This window comes from Pyrus communis, chromosome 10 (genome assembly GCF_041283825.1).
Source record: "Pyrus communis isolate YQ-2024b chromosome 10, ASM4128382v1, whole genome shotgun sequence".
Classification (NCBI taxonomy): domain Eukaryota; kingdom Viridiplantae; phylum Streptophyta; class Magnoliopsida; order Rosales; family Rosaceae; genus Pyrus; species Pyrus communis.
The window spans coordinates 2,354,726-2,375,350 of NC_142574.1; the positions used below are offsets into that span (position 1 = coordinate 2,354,726).

At 35.7% G+C, this 20,625-nt stretch overlaps 2 protein-coding genes across 3 annotated transcripts; both read right to left on the bottom strand.

Moving 5' to 3' along the window:
• Positions 1-5,931: 5,931 nt before the first annotated feature.
• Positions 5,932-6,948, bottom strand: LOC137729067 (uncharacterized). The gene is made up of 2 exons (XM_068467889.2): positions 6,943-6,948; positions 5,932-6,564 (listed from the first exon to the last, which is right to left on the bottom strand). Exons 1-2 carry the CDS (start codon positions 6,946-6,948, stop codon positions 6,145-6,147), a joined length of 426 nt encoding a protein of 141 aa, XP_068323990.2. The 3' UTR covers positions 5,932-6,144.
• Positions 6,949-13,196: 6,248 nt separating this feature from the next.
• LOC137729066 (DHHC-type zinc finger family protein) lies at positions 13,197-19,411 on the bottom strand. Of its 2 annotated transcripts, none has more exons than XM_068467887.2 (6): positions 18,636-19,411; positions 18,243-18,452; positions 16,399-16,584; positions 14,991-15,323; positions 14,589-14,819; positions 13,197-14,036 (listed from the first exon to the last, which is right to left on the bottom strand). In XM_068467887.2, exons 2-6 carry the CDS (start codon positions 18,282-18,284, stop codon positions 13,536-13,538), a joined length of 1,293 nt encoding a protein of 430 aa, XP_068323988.1. In that variant the 5' UTR covers positions 18,285-18,452; positions 18,636-19,411; the 3' UTR covers positions 13,197-13,535. The 2 variants fall into 2 exon arrangements, with proteins under 2 accessions (XP_068323988.1, XP_068323989.1); XM_068467888.2 differs by having other exon boundaries at positions 18,629-19,204.
• Positions 19,412-20,625: the final 1,214 nt, after the last annotated feature.

Consider the following 20,625-nt stretch of genomic DNA (forward strand, 5'->3'; position numbering starts at 1 on the left):
GGGCTCACCCAAACCATTCAGGTCGAGGCTTGCAACCCTCCCTGATGCCCAATAAGCCTGCAATCGAATCTGCAGGGCTCCACTTTAGCATTATTTTGCTTCCACGATCGACTTCAGCTGGTCCCGATCTCTTGAATTAATTAAAGTGACATGCAGTCCATTAATATGATAATTAATCCAAAATTATTGACCTAAAGATCATTTTTGGACATTAACGATTCAATAATTTATTTTTATACTTTGAACCATTGACATCCTTTCGTAGTCTCGAATCTCTCACACTTGAGTTCCTGAAGCAACTCAAATCCACTACACTTAAATTAACATATTGCATTCTATATTCTTACAGGAACCTCTGCTTTATGAACTAATTGTCTATAAAACTAAATTGAATATGTAGTTTCATATTTAGTGCCTTTGAAACCCGAACTTTTCATTCAAAACTTACCACATGAAACCTAAAGCTTTCATGCATAAATTAAAACCTGAATGTTCTACGATGTATGTCTATGAATTACCATATGAATAACCATGTTTCTGTTGTACCCTCCGTTTTAGGGACATGTCGAACTTGAACAAGCTCAATTTCAACGCTCTGGAAGAAACTACTTGAAGTGGGTTCAAGATGTGAAGCTCCATCTTACTACAAAGGGAATTAAAGCCACCATCGAGGCACATACCGACGACAAACCTGTCGACGAAGCTTAGAAAGGTACTGCAATGATCTTTATTTAAAAACACATCCAAGATGCTTTGTAAACCGAGTATCTCGTTGAAGAGGACCCACGCACCATCTGGTCTGCTCTAGCCAATCGTTTTGATCACTAGAAAGACATCTACTTGCCTAAAGTAAGACACGACTGGCAGTATCTTCGCTTCCAAGACTTTAATTCCATGAATGAATACAACTCTGAAGTTTGTAGAATCCGATCACTACTGAAGTTCTGTAAAGTGAAACTAACCGAATCAGATATCCTGGAAAAGATCTATTCGACCTTCCATGCCACTAATATTGTCCTGCAACAATAATATAGGGCACAGAAGTTCACCAAATTTTCGGATTTATTTCTGTTTTACTTTTTGCTAAAAAGTAAAATCAACTTTTGATGAAGAATCATCAAGCTCGACCGACTAGCTTGAATGCGTGCCTGAAGCGCATGCGACTAATTCTAACAGCCACAAATGACGGCAAGCCCTAAGGTCAACAAAATCAGGCCCACCCAATGGAGGAAATTTGACCCAGAAGCGCCAACCCTTTGCCCCTAAGGCCCCAAATTTCAAGAACAAAGGAAAATATATCGTTCAATTAGCTTCCACTGAAATAGACATGTGTTACCGCTATGAATCAAGGGATCATTAGTCATGCATATACCGAGCTACCCCCGAGGTTATTGTCAAGTATCATTCCTGTCATGAGTCTAACTTTGCACATGTAGATCATCTGGAAGATGCTACAACATTCATGGAGATATCAGATTTTCAGGAAGCATCAGCTTATATGGACGAATAAATTTTAGAAATGTTTTAGGGTGTTTTACGCCTAGTGGCTGAACCCATTAGGAGTGGCCGGACCCCTTATTTTTTAGGTTTATGGTTTAATTCTGGACAATTTTTCTAAGTATTTGGAGTAATTTTTCTAAGCATACAGAAAGGCTCGTATCATGTTGTCCAATAGTACCATCTTAACCATTAAACAGGCCATCTATCCTTCACATTCTGAAAGAACGTTGACGAGTTTTAGAGATATTCGAAATAATCAATATCATATTGAAACTACTGAAGATAATGATTATGAATATCTTTGTATCACTTCATACAAATATGGCCAGAAGCGTATTCACGAGAAATTGAAACGTCTCCCAAGTGGGTTGTACATCAAAACCATTTACGGCATAGAAGCCACCATGTGGCCGGCCCTATGCCTAAGTTTCAGAACACTTTGCTGCTTTGGCATGACCATATGGGACATCTCGGACGTGATATGATGTGCGATATCTTCAAATCATCACATGGGCATCATTTACATCCCTACGTTGGATTCCCGCCATGGAAAGCAAGTTCTTTGGGGAAGTTTAATACTCAACCCTCGATTACAAAGATTATTCACAACCCTCCTAAGTTTCTTCAGATGATTCAATGGGATATTTGTGGACTTATCCAACCAACATACGGACCATTTAGATACTTTATGGTGTTAGTTGATACATCGACACGATGGTCACATGTTTGCCTGTTGTCCACACGTAATGTTGCATTTGCTAAACTTTTTGCATAAATTATTAAGTTAAGGGCTCACCATCCTGATTATCCGATCAAGTCGATTCGACTGGATAACGCTGGAGATTTTATGTCACAGACTTTTGATGATTATTGCATGCCAGTAGAGATTAAAACGGAACATCATGTACCCCATGTTCACACCAAAACAGCATGGCATAAGCTTTCATAAAGTTTCTTCAATTGATAGCTCGAATTTTGGCTATGCGAACCAAATTGTCGGTATCTGCCTAGGGCTATGCAATATTGCACACAACTATATTGGTCCACCTGAGGCCTACCACTACCCAACCTCATTCATCGTTACAGTTGGTTACTGGATACGAGCCTGACGTCTCGTATTTACATATGTTTGGGTACGCAGTTTATGTGCCAATAGCGCCGTCACTACGTACCAAAATGGGTTTTCAGAGAAAAATGGTAATCTATGTTGGTTATGATTCGCCATCAATTATTCGCTATTTAGAACCCTTGACAGAAGATCTCTTTACCGTACGTTTCGTGGATTGTCACTTTGATGAGATAGTCTTTTGGTCATTAGGGAGAGATAATCATGCGAACGCTCTTGGATAACGCTGCGAAGTGTCGTGGTATGCTCCCACTATGTCTCATTTAGATCCCCATACTACCTAGTCTAAAAATGAGGAACGACGAATTATAGATCTTCAGAACATTGCTCAGAGCATGCTAGATGCTTTTGATGATCTAGCAAAGGTGACAAGATCACATATACTCACTGTAAACACACATGCAAGGATAGATGTACCCTGCATACGTCACAATCCTGCCTAGGAATGCCATGTCGCACCTTCGACGCGACCCAATACATTGGCGGCTAGTTAATCATCTGCTCTGACCCTGAAGCTTGGCAAACCCCCTGGTTCAAAGGATTCACAACCCTAGAAGAGGAAATCGGCACCAACTAGTAACCCTAGTTTGAATCGCACCATCGCTCACTCATCTGTTTCAATGCATGAGGTTATTCTAGATTACAGTGATATCTTATACGAGACAAACCGACCTCCCAAGAATCGCAAGATTTCGATCCACTACGCAGTATTGGATAAGGTTTGAAATCGAAATGAGATGATCGTCGATGATGCATTTGCGTACACAATAGCTACTGACATCATGCTTAGCAATGACATTGAACCAAAATATATTGATGAATGTCGACATAGAATGGAGTGGCTACAAGTGGGTTTTCATGATGAATGTGAAACGTGAAGGGTTTGGACCTATAGTTCCTACACCACCATATGTGAAGCCCGTTGGCTACAAGTGGGTTTTCGTGAGGCAGCATAATAAGAAGAATGAAATAATGTGATACAAAGCATGCCTCGTAGTGTAAGGCTTCTCTCAGCACCTTGGAATTGATTATGAGGAGATGTATTCCCATGTAATGGACGTTATAACGTTCCGCTACCTATTCAGTTTGGTAGTTTCCAAAAAACTGAATATGCAGCTTATGGACATAGTAATCGTATATCTCTATGGAGATCTAGATATGGAAATCTACATGAAAGTTCCAAAATAACTTCCATTTATTGGTTCAAATAGTTCTAGACCATGGAATACTCTCTTTATTAGATTGAGGAAATCACTCTACGGATTAAAAAAAAAATCCTAGAGGATGTGGTATAACCGTCTGAGTGAATATTTGATAAGTCAGGGTTATGTGAACAACGAATTATGCCCATATGTGTTCATAAAGAAGTCACATTTCATATTTGCGATCGTTGCAGTTTATGCCGACGACATGAACCTCATCAGAACTTCCATAGAGCTTAAGGAAATTGTCGCGCACTTGAAATCGGAATTTGAGATGAAAGATCTTGGGAAAACTCGATATTGCCTCGACCTGGAGATCGAGCATTGTTCGGATGGAATCTTAGTACATCAATCAAACTACACCCAAAAGGTGTTGCGACATTTTAATGAAGATAAAGCAAAGCCTTCGAGTACTCCTATGGTCGTTCGGACTCTAGATGCTAAACGAAATCCCTTCTGTCCAAAGGAAGATGAGGAAAAGATTTTGGAACCCAAAGTTCCATACCTAAGTGCAATTGGGGCTTTATTGTACTTGGCTCAATGCACTAGACCCGACATCTCCTTCGTTGTTAATCTTTTGGCTAGATACAGCATCACGCCCAACGCAGGCACTAGAATGGTGTTAAAGACATTTTCCGATACCTCAAGGGTACGACGGATTTGGGCTTGTTTTATACTCGTGAATCTTCGAGAGTTGCCACCCTCCTTAGTTCTCAGATTGATTCCCACCTTGTTGGTTACACGGATGCTAGATATATACCTAACCCACATAGGGCACATTCTCAAACGGGCTATGTCTTTACCATTTGAGACACTGTTATATCTTTGAGGTCTACCAAGCAAATGCTAGTTGTGACTTCTTCAAACCATGATGAGATTCTCGCCCTGCATGAAGCATCGCGTGAGTGCTTTTGGTTGAAAGCAGTTATAGAACATATTCGAATCACTAGTGCTCTTACTTTTGTCATTGACCTTCCTACGACAATCTTTAAAGATAATGTAGCATGTATCGAGCAGTTAAAGAAAGGATACATCAAGGGAGACAACACCAAGCACATAGCGTCAAAGTTCTTTTATTCTCACCAGCAACAACAGCATCAGAACATTGAAGTGAAGCAAATCTGTTCCGAGGACAACCTGGCCAATCTCTTCACCAAGTCATTGCCCAAGTCTACTTTTCAGAAGCTTGTCCAAGGAATCGGTATATGTAAATTATCTAAATTGAATCGCTTGTAGTTCTCTTATTTGGAAGTTATGTCTAACTCAGGGGGAGTATCCAGAAGTATACTCACCTAATCTTAATGTACTCTTTTTCCTACGATTAGGAGCATTTTTCCCACTGGGTTTTTTCTACCTAATTAGGTTTTAACAAGGTACCCATTCTGGGATGATCATACTCCGTTGAGTTCATTATTTTCGTCCTGTTTGACGTTTGTTTTAGACATTATACATACTTCTCACTTTTCTCCTTAGTCTATGGGCTTTCCCCATGCCTTGGGTTTTACCATAGTGAGGTTTTGTGAGTTTTACTACCAATGCATACTTTCTTTATATTTGAGACTCGCATTCACCCGTTGTGCCGCCGACTTCATCAACTGTTCTACCTTATTTGATGAAGATCTGATGCGATGTTTTGTTTGAGTATTTACGTACTCAAGGAGGAGTGTTGTTGTCATATTTGGAATAGGAATGTGATTGAGTAAATCATGGTGTGTCTAAGGATATCTTTTATATTCCTTTTAGTAGTCTAATTCCTATTAGAGTTATAATTCTAAAAGGGTTAGGATTTTACCTATCCTACTACTATAAATAAAGGCACAATGGGGGTGATACAACACACTCCTCACAATTAAATCTCTATTTTCTCTCTCTCATTACCGCCGGCCTCCCTCTCTCTATTTCCTTAGAATAACTCAGTTAAATAGGCCTACAACAATAAATTCTAATTTTCCACCTTACAAACATGAATTTGTAGATTCATCTTATTAACATGTGAAACTAGCATTCATCTTATTAACATGTCTCATTTGATGAGTGAGAAAGGTAAATAGGAGGGAAAAAATGGAAGAGATAGCTAACATTCATCTTATTAACATGTGAGACCACGGAATCCTTTTAATTAAGGCTTTACACTCGATTTTATAAGAATTGGATTTTTTCAGCAATATATTTTTAATTGAGTATGTCTAAATAGTATTGATGAGAAACCTTAATAAGAAATCATAATCTATCATTAGTAATCCTGCAACTTCATGATATTATTATTATTGGGATAGTTTATTTGGATGGTTTACTATACGAATATAGGCAGTACAGTCAGGCAAGTTGGTCGGTGATAACATATCCAATACTACTGTATAATTTGACAACATGGTTTCTAGTAGATATTTTAGATACTTCCACCCCTTCAGAACTCAAGGCAGTTTCACAGTAACCTGCAGCGTCGCCTGCAATTTTGACATCATAGTTGGCCGTCAAAGGATCCTCATCTATCTCCTTTTTGGCGCTATTGAATGAACCAACCACACCGCCGTAAAAATAAGAACACAGCTTAATTGGCTTCCTGGGATCACTCTTGAGCAAATTGTTCATGAAGTTTTGGCTATCTTTTGCATTCGCTATAGCCAACTCAAGAGCTACTATAGCAAGCTCCTTGTAATTTGATGCATTTAGTGAATATCTTGGCAGATATGATTGTGCTTTTTCCTCTATATAGTAGTGAGTAGTAATGGGATACTACTAAATTCATTGAATACTCACGTACAAAGAATTCAGATTTACAAAACTAATAAATAAATTTAGAAATACTTAAAATTCATAACAACGTATATAATGTTTACTAAAAAGAGTGAATTTGGAACATATTTCTTATGGTCAGAACCCTGAACTTAAAAAGGGTGTCTAGTGCTTTTGTTTGAAACACATCGAAAGTTAGCAAGTGTATTTAGAAGGCACTTTTATGACTCAAAAATACTAATTTTTAGAGAAACTAATAAAAAAAGGATTCAATACTTTAATTTTAAACCAAAAGCATTCAAATAAATTTACTTAATAGTTAGAACGAAAAGAACAAATGACACATTCCACACATCACATGTTACATGCCACACACACCGACATGCGAGCCTCTTTCACGTGGTCTGTAAATTTTGTCTCTTTCTCTCTCTTTCGCTTAGCATTGTCATTTATTTTTTCTGTTTTTCCCTACAGATTCTTTCCCTTTTTTCTCTTTCACATCTCTCTCTCCCCTGTTTCACATAAGCTCTCTCTCTTTTTTTTCTCTCCCTCTCTTCTTTTTATTTATAAGAAAATAAAACATTAGATAGAGTGACAGCTATCATAACCCAATTCTAATACAATCGAACAAGAAAGCTTTTCTTGTCACAAAAGCAAGGTCCTACCCAAATATGGAAGTTATCAAAACTAAAACTAGTACTAGTAATTGTATTAGCCAAAAAGTTAGTCGGCCTATAAACATGGTTCAATGAAATGGCTTCAAACGTGGTCGCCAACCACTTGATATCTTGAATTTTGTTCCTTAGACGCCAAGGGGTGAAGCATAATTAGTTACTAATTTTCAATAAATATTTAGAATTATTGAATATTTTTTAGTAAATATTTTAAGAATAGTGATTGTTGGCTAGAGATCGCTCTTTGTTTTAAAAATACTGATTTTTTCTCAACAAATATTTTAAAAATAGTGATTCTTTTTCAATAAATATTTTTAAATTCATTTTTTTCAATAAATAGTATAAAATAGTGACTATTTCTCAATTAATATTTTAAAAATAGTGATTGTTTTTAATTAGTATTTTTTTAAAATATTGATTGTTTATATAGTAAATAAATAATCCATATAATGAAGATAAAAAAACAACCAAGAAATAAAAACTAAGCAATGTATTGTTTATGTATTTAGCATGTAAATGAAGGGAGAGCGACACGAGAGAGATAGTGGGAACAAGTGGGTGGAGAGAAGATAGAGATAGTGGAGTCGGGTGAGAGGAAAAAGAGAGATAGTGGGAACGGGTGAGTGGAGAGAAGATAGAGAGAGTGAAGTCGGGTGACGCGTGTGGACTGCGTGCGTCAGCTTTCATGGGATTGGGCCACGTGTTATGAGCGCATATGTTTTCTGGACTTTTTTAAATTTTTTTTTTTTTTTTTTTTTGTCCTATTTGTTAAATAATGATTTTTTAGTGTTTTTGGTTAAGAATAATTTTGCAGAAGCCTTTCCAGTTAAAGCTCTTTCTTTTACTTCATTTGTACTCGGAATTCATAAGCATTTTTTTGTTGTCAAAAATCGTTTTTCCTTTTTACCCTTTTTTATTTATTGGAAAAGGGCATTGCAAATTCGTATCATGGAGAACTCAACCTCAAAAGGATCCTTACAAATTAGATCTAAAAATATGATAATAAAGCATCACTAATCGCAAAGCAATAAGTAGAATTCAAGCACTTGTTGAAATCCGAGCTCATCAGGAGCCACAAAATTACACAAATCAATAAAATTGTTAAACATCGTATTACACGGACATCATGTGAGAACAAAAATCTCAAACCATATTAGGACATTGAGTATGATGCCCATGGGTCTAATTGCAAAATCTAACCACGCCACGATCTCATAACACTATATGAAATAGATCCAACAAATCAAACAGTTCCACCTCCACAAATATCCAAAAGAGATGTAGAACACCAAAACGAAAATTAAAATGAAGCAACTCTCTATATAGAGAGAAATCAAACTAGCAAACTCTCCTAAAGAGAGAAAAAATTCAAACTGCAAAATCATTTCTGAAAATTATTAAAACAAGTACAAAATAAAAGGATAAAACCAAGTCATCGCTCCACATCCTCCGAACATCGGAGTGCCATAGCACCACATCGGCTAAATATATAGTGCCGTACATGCTAAACCTGATCCCGACATCTTCCATGGCTTCCAACTTGAATCACATATCGAAGGTTTTAACTAGATCCAAAATCTTGTGTTTACTATGTGCGTGGGCAAAAACAAATGGCTACAATATTTCACAGCGACAATCCTACACTAAAACAAAGTAAACGGAAAGGGAAAGGGGGAAGAGATCAACAAAAATTGTTGCCGACCCCAAAAAACCAAAGGCAGAGACCGACGGCAGGGAAATTTTCATTGATTTTTGCTATAGACATCTATGGCTTTTACTCTGGGAATACAAAGCGTTTTTCACACTTTAGCATGCCAAAAATATCCCATTGGTAGTCTCAACACAACACACTTAGGACTTGAAAAATGCTCGTCTCCATGGAGTTGCGCCTTCATCTGTCAAATGATGCAAACAGTGCGCTAAATAGAGTTAAGAGCCACACAATTCATAATATTAACAACGCAAGATTTTCGATTCTGTAAAATGGAGCACCTTCAAAAACTTTTACAACTTATTATGCAAGGAAACTTCAATTAAAATAGGACTTGATATGGTTTGACATGTTAAAGAATTAAATGGCATTCCGCAACCTTAGTATTCGGGTGAGATTTTTCGACTCCGTAAGTTCGAGCACTTTCTTTTTTAGGGACGTTTTGATATAAACGTCTCGTTTTTAAATGTCATAGACTAAACATCTATTCCTTTTGCAAATTTGATTAAACATTTTCCCTACAATTTTGGTACTTCAGTTTTATTTCATTAGAAGTTTATTCACGTTAGCATTCCCTTTTTTCCTCCTATTTTTATGCATCTCTTATTATGATGATTTAAGATTTTTTTTATTTTTTATTAAAATATTTATTTTAGTAAATTAAATAGAATGTAACAAAACTCGTTGTTAGGTACGTTTGGTTATATCGATATGTTTGATTATAATGGTACATTTGAATTTTTGGTACGTTTATTTTCAAAATATAAGTTTATTACTTTTGTCCTAATAATGAGGAATTACTTTAATTAAATTTTTTTTTATAGAAAGAGTCGTTGTTTAAAGGGGCTTTTCAATCTAAGTCCAAAAACATAGGTAGTTTTTTAACTAAGTCCAGTTATCCAATTACATATTTTTATACCAATTTTGCCCTTTTAGATAAAAATATTTAAATTCTTTAATTTTTGTATCATTTATTCAGTTTTTAATTTTGAATATTTAAATACTAACTAAAATATTATCTAGTAACCACCTAATGATGTTTACCTACAAAACCGATATAATTTAGTATCTACCTATTGTATAGGAAGAAAAATACTTTATACCAACAAAACATATGTAATCTACTGCAAAACAAAAATAAACTACCTATTGTATAGGAAGAAAAATGCTTTATACCTACAAAATAGATATAATCTACCAACAAAATAAAAATAAACTACCTATTGTATAGGAAGAAAAATGCTGAACCTTCATGGCAGAACATTAGAATAGAAATATGATATAATATACCTTATGATACGCACAAAAATACTAAACAAAAAAAAGGAACAAATACTAAGTTTCAATTTACCCTTATGATACGCACAAAAATATAATAGAGCAAATATAAATGCATGATACTGTATTATTGCTTGCAATTGATACTGTATTGCCGAACGAATATGTAAAAAAATTGTGAAAGCTAAGTAAAAACTGAAATTGTCATGAAGGAATTTGGAGGAAGGAACACAAAATATCACCCATGAAAGATGAGAGAAGAAAGAGGATGATTGATTCCATGATCTAACAAAGGGAATTGTTTAGAAGAAGGAAAAAAAAGGAGGGATAAAACAGACTGGGGGTTGAGATTTTATTGCTATAACTAATCCTACAATTAAGGGATTAGTTAAACCACAAATAATCATATAATTAAGAAATTTTGAATATTTACTACAATTTATAAGTCTAAGGGATAAATATGGTACAAATTATAAATAAGCTTACGTGAAATATCAATTATTGGACCTATTTCAATGCAGTGGACTAATTATAGTAATGGCTCACAAAATTGGATCTATATCAAATTATCCCTTGTTTAAATTACTTTAATTTTTTTTTTTTATAGAAAGAGTCATTAATCAACGGATAATAGCCTTTTTGTTAATTCAAAATTATATGATTTATCGTTATTATTTAGCATTATCTACAATAATAAGGATTTATCTCCAATCAACTAAAAGTTGTTCCAGAGACTTATCTACAAAAAAACAAGACTATCTAAAGCAATGTGTATGAATCAAATATGTTTTTAAACATTCCAAAAAGATGAATATTCATTTTAATATAGATTATAATTGGGTACGTTTTAATTTGGGGTTGGTACGTTTTCGTTTGACGTTGGTACATTTTCATTTAATGTTGGTACGTTACCATTTGGCGTGGGTGTACATTTAGATTTGAAAAGTTTTAATTTTTAGACTTAAATATAGTTGAAATTATTTAAAATATATAGCAGATATTTAAATGTAAATTAATTTCAATTAATCTGAACTAGTTCAAGTTTGAGAATCTTAATCAAATGTTTCAAAAGCTTAATCAAAAACTCAAAAAGCATAAATGTTTAGTCTACAAAAGTCTAAAATGAAGCATCTAATTCTAATTTTCTCTTTTTTTTAATACCAGGGCTTAACAAATATAACACCGGGGCTCTTCTAATTAGATCAAGAAGGTTGGGAATTAGGTTGGGAGTTGGGAGGCAACACATTTGGTGAACAATATGCCCATCAATGAACTCGAGTTCCCAACTTGAAACTAATCGTTTGTATATAAATTTGAATTTTAGCCCAAATGGAGATACATACATACATACATACTTACAAACCTTGGTTCCCCACTTACGAGGTTCTCGATGTCTATCGTACACAATCTTACTCTTGTTTTGCAAAGAGGTTGTTTTCATGGTTTGAACTCATAACCTTTTAGTCACAAAAGAATAACATTTATGTTGCACAAATACTCGCCCAACCACATTAATTCATGTGTGATTTCAATATATATATATATGCATGAGTTACACATGTACAGTACCCTTCAGTTGGCTGGCATAATGCATTGTGATCTTCATGGGTTTGGGGTTTTTAAACACAAACTCACTAATTTCATAAGAACCAAATGATTGAGACGGTCCAATGGCTACCTCTGGTTCTAAAGCCCAAGTGATACATTTCGCCTGAACCATTTCCCTCCACCGGTTTCGGAGAAACTTCCACTATTAATTTAAGAGAATTTTAACGAAAAGTTTTCGATAAAACTTTAACAAAAAATCACATTTTTAAACTAAAAAGTCAATCCTGGTACTATTTACTTTACTCTTTATTTGGTCCTTATCGTTAAAACTCAAAATTTTCAAACATTTTTCATTAATTTTCCTTTAAATTAATTGTCTCAACTTTTGCCAGTAGTCTACTCCATTCACAAACTCAAGGATAAAGAACTGGCGAAAGTTGAGACAATTAATAGTCAAAGAGCTTGGCCCGTCTCTCAAACCGGTGGAGTATATATTTGCCAGTGTGGTCTCTTTTTCATAACAAAGTTTGAGTTAAAACTGTCAAAATATTATTGTAGAAGGTCCTTGAAAGAGTTATACTCCAACCATACTCCTTACTTTAGAGGGTTATAATGATTATGAATCAATAATTAGCCAATAATTTAATTTTTAAAATAATATTAAAAGGAAAAGGTTATTAACGCTCCAAAAATTTCATATTCTACACTCCTCACATGTGTAATTTTTCTTTCTAATTATAGAAAGTTTGGAGTGCAAGATGAAATTTTTGGAGTGCAAATAACAATTCTCTATTAAAATAGTTAACATTAATTATAGAGCCACTAAAAGCTCCTTTCTCCCTCCCTTTATTTAGGTGCTCCTATATCAACCCAATCTTAGGAGCTAGATAGGGAGCATGACTAGATGGAGCTAATTTTATTGAAATCCCTAAATTCTAGTTAGGAGCACATTTAGAGACCCATTGAAAGATGCTCTAATGTCCTTGTGGCTCATTGTGTCGGTTATACCTCAAAACTACTCCCCAACAATTACAATGGAACACTAGTCCTGACACAAGCAATGTCTAGTAAAAGCGCTTTATAGAGAAGCGCCTCGAAAGGAGCCCTAAGGTCATCTGAATTCCCTTCACCCAAGTTGGCTGAGCTCAAGTTGAATTTAGCGTGAAATTGAGCAAATGAGAAGTGATTGTTTTTTTTGTTTTTGAGAAACTGGATATTTCATTACCAGGGCAAAGTCAAAGAAGACATACGAAGGCCTATAAGAGGCTAACAAAAGCAACAAAATCTGTCGACAGCAAGGAGAGATGATAAAGACCCAGCGCGCAGGCCAGGGTCCTCCCCTTACAGCCTCCAATACAACAAACTAGCAAGGGGGACATGGAAGCCCGTCCTTGTTCAGAATACCAACGAAGATGGGGGTCTACACAAAAGAATAAAGCCATTATAGCAAAGTGGATTCACAATTTCAATCGCAATAGTTACATAATACTACCGAGTAAAAATGGAAAAATAGAAAAACGTAATACACGAAAAATTGGCAACGACAACGCTATTCCTTCATTCCCAAACAATTACAAACACGCATTCGCACAAAAAGGTCACATATGTTTTTACACCTCAAGGGAATACATTCAACTCCCTTGCATAATTGCGAGTTTCGGGTTCATGGCATTCCCTTCCCTACCTGGAAACGACTATCCAATAATCACTGATCATCCAAATGCACACCATCTCAAAATCAATAATACAAACTAACTCCATCATTGAACTGCATCCTTCGACGTCACATGACCTCTACTTTCAGTGACATTGACATTAGCAAGGACGTCCGGCGCAATTTCCCAACTCCCACTTCTTCCCCAACTCGAGTGCCGAGCATCAGATCGAATGGTGGGAGCCCGGTCTGAACCTAAAGCAGAGAGCACCTCTGAGGTATTATGAGGTCCGTTGCTCCCTCTACTGCGTATGTCCTCATCAATTTCTTCAATGTTTCGACGCTGTGAGATCTTCAACAGATCTTCACCAATATCTAAATCATCCTCAACCTTAGAACGTGGATCCCCGCCAGATTCATCAGGCTCTGCTTCCCGTGCAATGGGCATAGGGGGAGGCCTTTGTACCTCCTCTTCAACGAAAGCTCGAAAGTTATTTCTTGAGGGTTTTACTTGTGTGCAAAACACTTCGAGAAAGTTATTTAAACAGCCCCGGTTGTAAACATTGATCCTATTGTCAGCTCTGTACCGGAAGTTTTCATACGTAGTCTGAAAAAAAAAAAGGGGGAAATAGCTATTGAAATGAATATAATCAGAATAATAATAGAGGTAAAGCAACGAATATGTTCTTCCAATGTAAGGGTTGAAATGATGACTGAAATACTAAAGTGTTAACTAGACTCAAAATACTTTCCCCCATAAGGGAAAAGAACGCTCAAATGATGCATGTACTGCCAGGTTCCTCTGCCTACCATTGTGACACTAAATGAACACCAGTATGAAAAAGATACCAATGCAGAATTCTTTTCTCTAATTCATCAGATGGTTTCATAATCAGTTCGGCTTCTGTCCTCACTACTAGTAAGTGACACAGGATGCATAATTTCATTTATTTCAACAATATTATGAGATGACAGATGTATCCAACATGCTGTCATCATGGACTTCATAAACAGTTATGTGAACTTCGTGAATTAGTACTACCACTTGTGCCATACCGTTCAAAAAGACTTAGACATCGGCCAACCCCTTATCTTTCATACAAAACTGATGTTAAAACCTCGTACTGAACCAAAAAAATACACATGCAATATGACTGACCTGGTTGGTACCAATAAGGTACAAATGGAAGCCGGTTAGTCCACCAACAAACCAAAGAGAAATGAAACAGTAGGCCATTAGAATCACAGAGGCAGGCGATTCTTGCATTGCCTTCCAAACTGTCCTGTGATCATCCATCAGAATCTTGATGTACACAGCCGATAAAGAGAATACATAGATGCAGAGCAGAGTTGCAGAAGAAACGAAGAGAAAGAAGTAACGATAATTGCACTGCACATAACACAAGAAATTAGAGTTTTAATGCAAAAGGCCTCCTGAATAAAGGAAACAAGAATCAACAACAAAAATGAGAGAACAAATCAATCTAGCACTCCAAAACATTACTAATGAGGAAGGTACAATTCACATGACACAATTTTTAAGTGCCGGTTAACAGCATACCTGTCCAATGCATTGGCCCACCCAAGGGCAGTGGTGATCAAAGCGCTCCACACAATTGTTGCAAATAGAACAATGAGAGCAACGAGGCGGACGATATAGCATACAAGTATCACAATATTTCACTCTCACAGAAAGGCCATTGACCATCACTTCTTTTGTTCTGGGGAATTGAAGGCTTGGAGTTTGTCTACCACCAGCATTAGATGCCACTTGTCTTCCACCAACATCAATGGACACTGAAGAGTCATAACGGAACTCTTCCTCTGGTGGATGTGCATTTCTTGGAATAATCCCTGGGTCCCGGGCTGAAGTAAGAAAAAGAAGCACCAACACCTATCAACATCAACTAACGAATTAATTTATGCCCAAAACTCGGACAACGATAGAACTTCAGTGGAAACACTTTTGAAAAGATTGCAATCGATATGAATACTATTGTTGTTATTTACAACAGTGAGAATAAAACATTCTAGAGGGTGATCAATATCATATTTGAAAACTAGAGTTGCAAAAGAACTACACTTCATAAATGTCAGAAGAAGATTAAACAAATAAACGCAAGACCTAGGTTAAGTTATCATTCACAAAATGCATAGTCTTGGTGACTTTGAATCAAGGCCTTAAAAAGCTAAATCAATCTAAACATTTTTAGTGGTTGTTCCTTTTATTTCACAGAGTTTGCCTCTCTCTCTCTCTGTTTTGTACTTTTCAGCTCTAATGTAAGCTTCTTTCTTGTTGGGGGAAAACACAACAAAAACACCCTAACAGCAAACATATAGGCCTTGTGCATAGATTTGGTACGACAATATTTATGTCACAGTTTAGTAAATACAACAAAGTCTGCCATTTATTATTTATTCCTCACAATTTCCTGAAACAAAAATTCATTTATTCCCCAACTTAAAAGTCAATTCAAGTAAAAATCCTCAAGATCTAAATATAAGATTTACCAAATTAATTATGAGAATTTTAATTACCATTACAACACCACCAATCCACACATGTAAAATGTTGAACTAACGGTGCAAACTTAACAGGCAAATATATGATCTCTTAAACTTTGCATTAGAATTTTATTCTGTTTGTGGGGGTTCCCATTCCACAGGGATCTGGGGTTACAATTTAAATATTCACATGAAAGTATGCATAAAGCATTGATAATAACTTTTGCAGACCCAGCGGAAGACGGCACAGTGCAACCCCACAAACAGTTTTAACATTCAAATGCAAAGCTCAGAGATCACATGTGTTGGTTAATGGCCACATTATCTAACCATTCATCTGTATGCGGCCATGCCAAACACATGGTCTATTATTTGTGTAAAAACTCAAAATACAACCATATACATATATAGATCACGTCTGCCAGATTACAAAATTAAAAAATAAAACGGTTTAGAGGACTTACATAGAGAGTAAATACAATTGCTACAACCAGAATTGCATAGCCAGCATTATATGAAGGAAATTCATGCCGGAGATGCCATGCGACAAATACACAGAAGATAATAACCGGAGCAATGATTAATAGTAATGTGACAAGCAGTGACCTAGCATCTGGCCCAAATATCAACCTTCCACCAAGGATGAACTTCTGCAAAAGGATGAAGAAAAAGATTGATGACCGTAATAATACCACAATAGAGAGAAATCAATCAAACTAGAGCAATTACAGTACACCGTGGAGAGTATAGTCAGCCTCATCATGTTAAGAAGTCCCAAAATATATACCTTTTCTAATATCATTAAAATAAAAAGTCAAAGCCAATAGTCATAAGAGCTGTGTTTTTACGGCAGGGGTTTGGCCATTATGAAGATGTGTCATATTCTTGCAACCAATAACAATAGAAACTCACTAAACTAGCAATAATGAGAGGAATGATTTCAGCAATGATCTATATAAACATACAAACAGGGCATTCCTTTTTAAAAACAACACAGTTGGGGCCCAACAAGAATGCATGGTATGAACTGTTCAATTTTAAGGCCTCCATTCAAGAATCAACCTTACAAAAATTTAGCCAACTTAAACGCTATCGTCATTATAATCATTATCATTTGAGTGTTAATTGGAAACACTGCGTTCATCTATTTGATCACAACTAGACAAATAAATGACTTCTGATTGGGAATTTTCTGTAAGAATATTCTGACTGACTCCCATTTTATAATTAACTTCATTTGTAAAATCAAATCTCTTTCAACTATACAGAAGCACATTCAGCTTTATTTCATAGAACAGTACAAAGCCTTAATATAAGTTTTAACAAGCTCAAAATATAAGCATTTAGATAAATTAAAGCAATAAACATCTATCAACCAGACCAGATAACAAAAAATGGTAAAGCAAGAGTGCTGCAGACTCAGAACAATATCAGGACTCAGTCTGAAAATGGGTTTGGCCAAGAAAACAATGCCTACATATTAAAGTATTTTATTGATTGACTAGCACACAATGCCCATGCATATAGATGTTTGAAGGTATCAATGAAAGATCCATGCATGGCTTCAATAACATAATCTACTCACACCAATACTTGCATTTTTCATCCTTATACCAGTGTTTGCTTTCATACCTCCTGACCTAATCAGGCTTAAAGCCATAAAAAGAAGTCAAAATGTAAAACTGGACATTAAGAGGAATTCATGCATCCAAAGCATGCAATCCAGCAACAAGCAATCATCCAAATATAAAACTGGGTGGCAGCATTGATATATAGAAAGATGGCCCTCAGGTGGGCAATAAACAATATCAGATTGTCTTGACAAACAAATTAAACCACTGTGTTACAGGCTTCTTGAGAACTAAGTTTGTCATGGAGAACGTAGTCAGTAGACAATAAAGTCCTACAATACTGATCACAAACAGCAATATAGCTGTTAGGACTTAGAAGTTAGGTTAAAGGTTCTTTCAAGCACGCATGTAGGATGGCCACAGGAACTATCATCAGAAAATGCAGATCTTAATTAAATGTTCTAAATCTAGGACCTTATGGTGAAAGAATGTGTTTCAGATGATAAACCACTTAATCAACCAGTAAATCACAAAAATCACACTTTAGAACTATCACGAGTAAATCACAACCTAATTCGAACCCAATTTAGAACCATAAGTCTATAACCAAGTAAACCACTTAATCAACAAAACCCACTAATTTTCTCAAAAACCCAACAAATTTAAAGCAAACCCAGATGATAAATCCTAGTAAAAATCCCAAATTTGAAAACCCAGAAAAAAGCAAAGGGGCTTACATTACTTCCTTTCCAGACTTCGTACACGCGCTTTGCTGCCATGAGAAACCCTGACCTTGCTTCTTCTATTCACGCACTAGGCAGGAACAGAGTCAAAGATTTGGAACTTGTGGGCATTCATCTCTCATTCGCATTCAAATTTGAAACCCCACACAGACACACTCCCCCAAAAATTTGATTGAATACTATAAAATGGCTTCCGGAATTGATCTGTTCAATGAGATAATGAGCGAAAGACACAAAAATCAGGGAGTAAAAATGAGAAAACTAATTAAATAAGAAATAGGCATGAATAACAAAATGCAACCAAAAAAAAATTGGAAACAACAAAATGCGACAATAAAAGAACCAAACCCATAATCGAAAAGCAAATAAATTACACCCACCACTTACCGCCCTTAGCCTTTAAGAAGCTTTAAGAAGCTTTAAGCTTTAATGTCCGCAATCTGGAGAAAGATAGACCACAGACAGACACAGAGACCAACAGATTTTACAAAGAGGAAAAAGGCAGCCTGCCTTTTGTTGATGTAGGAGTAGACATGGCTGCGAAGGCGAGTTGAAGGGGCTATAAACAGAGCGATTGAGTTATGGATCTGGATTTTTGGGTTTGCCGTCCAACTCCGGAACGATCTGGAGAAATTTGGGTTTTAGGGTTCTAGGGATTTGAGTGAACTGAAATTGATTTGGATAAGCAATTTTTTGTTTCGATTCGCAGTGGAGCAACAATGAAGCGGTGGAGAAGGTACGAACGAAGCTGTGAGAAAATTTGGTTTCGATTCGCGGTTTTTGGTTTCGATTCGCAGCGGAGGAAGAAGGAAGCGGCCGAGAGGAGGAACGAATGAGGCTGCGAAAAGATGCGTAATGAAACGGTGTGAAGATTCTCTAATATTAGAAAGCCAGATGAGTATTTGTGTTTCAGGGTTTCTCAAAATGATTTTGGACAAAAACACCCCTCGAACAACAAAAAATCTAACCGGCCGGAAATTGATCATTTTTATAGTTCAAAGGGTGTTTTTGGGATAAAAAAAAGAAAAAAAAGGGCCAAAAAAAAACAGAAATTAACTTCCAAAGAAAAGAAAACGTGAATGGATAAGTTTTGTGGAATGAAGAGATAACTGCAACGTTCTGCAAACTTCTCCCGATTCTCAACTCCAGCAAGCTAGGATTGTAAAATGTCAAAGTTAATCAAGTCAGATTCTTATACCGAATTGTTTCTTCGTTCATTGCAAGTAACGTAAGATTAAACGGTTTTTTTCTGTTTATATGCCTCCATCGATTTTGTAATACATTATAGATAGTTTATAGTGACGTTTCAAGTTGCAAAGCTCTTTTCGATGTATGAAATCATCTTTTCTCGGTAGTTACAGCTATTGTTGTCCATTTAATATTACGAGAGTTTTAACGGAAAGTCCGTTGTACTGTTCACTTTAACAAAAATCATATTTTTACACTAAAAAGTTAATCCTGGTACTATTCACTCTACCATTTATTTTGTCCTTATCGTTAAAACTCAAAGTTTTCAAGCGTTTTTCATTAGTTTCTTTTTCATTATTTGGGTTTGAATTTTTTTTCTTTGTTCCCTTTTAGTAGATTAGAATTATAGTTGTAGTTATGGTCCTTTAACTTTAACTCAATTGGAGCAATAGTCCCTTAATAAAAATTCATTATCATTGATCCCTCAACTCATCAAAACGTTCAGCTATGGTCCATCAACTTTAATTCAACTAGAGAAATGGTCCCTTAATTTTAACCCAATTGTAGCAATGATCCTTCTAACATAACTCGTTTTGACAAAATTTTTGACGTTGTTGACGAAAATGACCATAATTACACACTTTGATGAGTTGAGGGACCCTTATTATATAAATGGTTATTCCAACATAACTAATTTTGACGAACTTGATGAAAATGACTATAGCTACACATTTTGATAAGTTGAGGGACCAATAGTAATGGATTTTTAGTTGAGGGATCATTGCTCCAATTTAATTAAAGTTGAGAGACCATTGTTACAATTTACTCAGAATTATAAGACCCAAGTTAACCATTTTCATATTTGTTTTATATTTTTTTTTATATTATATTTGTTTATTCTTTACAGGTTTGAAACGATAATTAGATTTGGAATCCAAAGAATGTTATCTTCCGAACAGTAATTTCCTTTTTCCTTTTAGCTTCTCTTTTTCCTTATCTCGGTCCCTTATCCCTTTTATGCTTCTAAGACTACTATGATTAGCTGTTAATTTTTTTCCTAGTGTTCATTAGTTTTTCGCCAATCCTGGTTTATTTGGTGGTGTATGTTTGGAGATAACTTACTAGACATGGATCTTGATAGGGTCAAGTTGATTTCAGGATTTTAGAAATTCATACAATAGAGATCAAA

What these genes read in the sequence shown, in the direction of transcription:
- LOC137729066 (XM_068467887.2), bottom strand. Translation starts at nt 18,284, where the DNA reads ATGGCAGCAAAGCGCGTGTACGAAGTCTGGAAAGGAAGTAAT. An exon ending in TGGGCCAATGCATTGGACAG is followed by an intron (nt 14,820 to 14,990) that starts GTATGCTGTTAA and finishes TGTTATGTGCAG; the next exon opens with TGCAATTATCGTTACTTCTT. An exon ending in ACCTTATTGGTACCAACCAG is followed by an intron (nt 14,037 to 14,588) that starts GTCAGTCATATT and finishes TTTTTTTTTCAG; the next exon opens with ACTACGTATGAAAACTTCCG.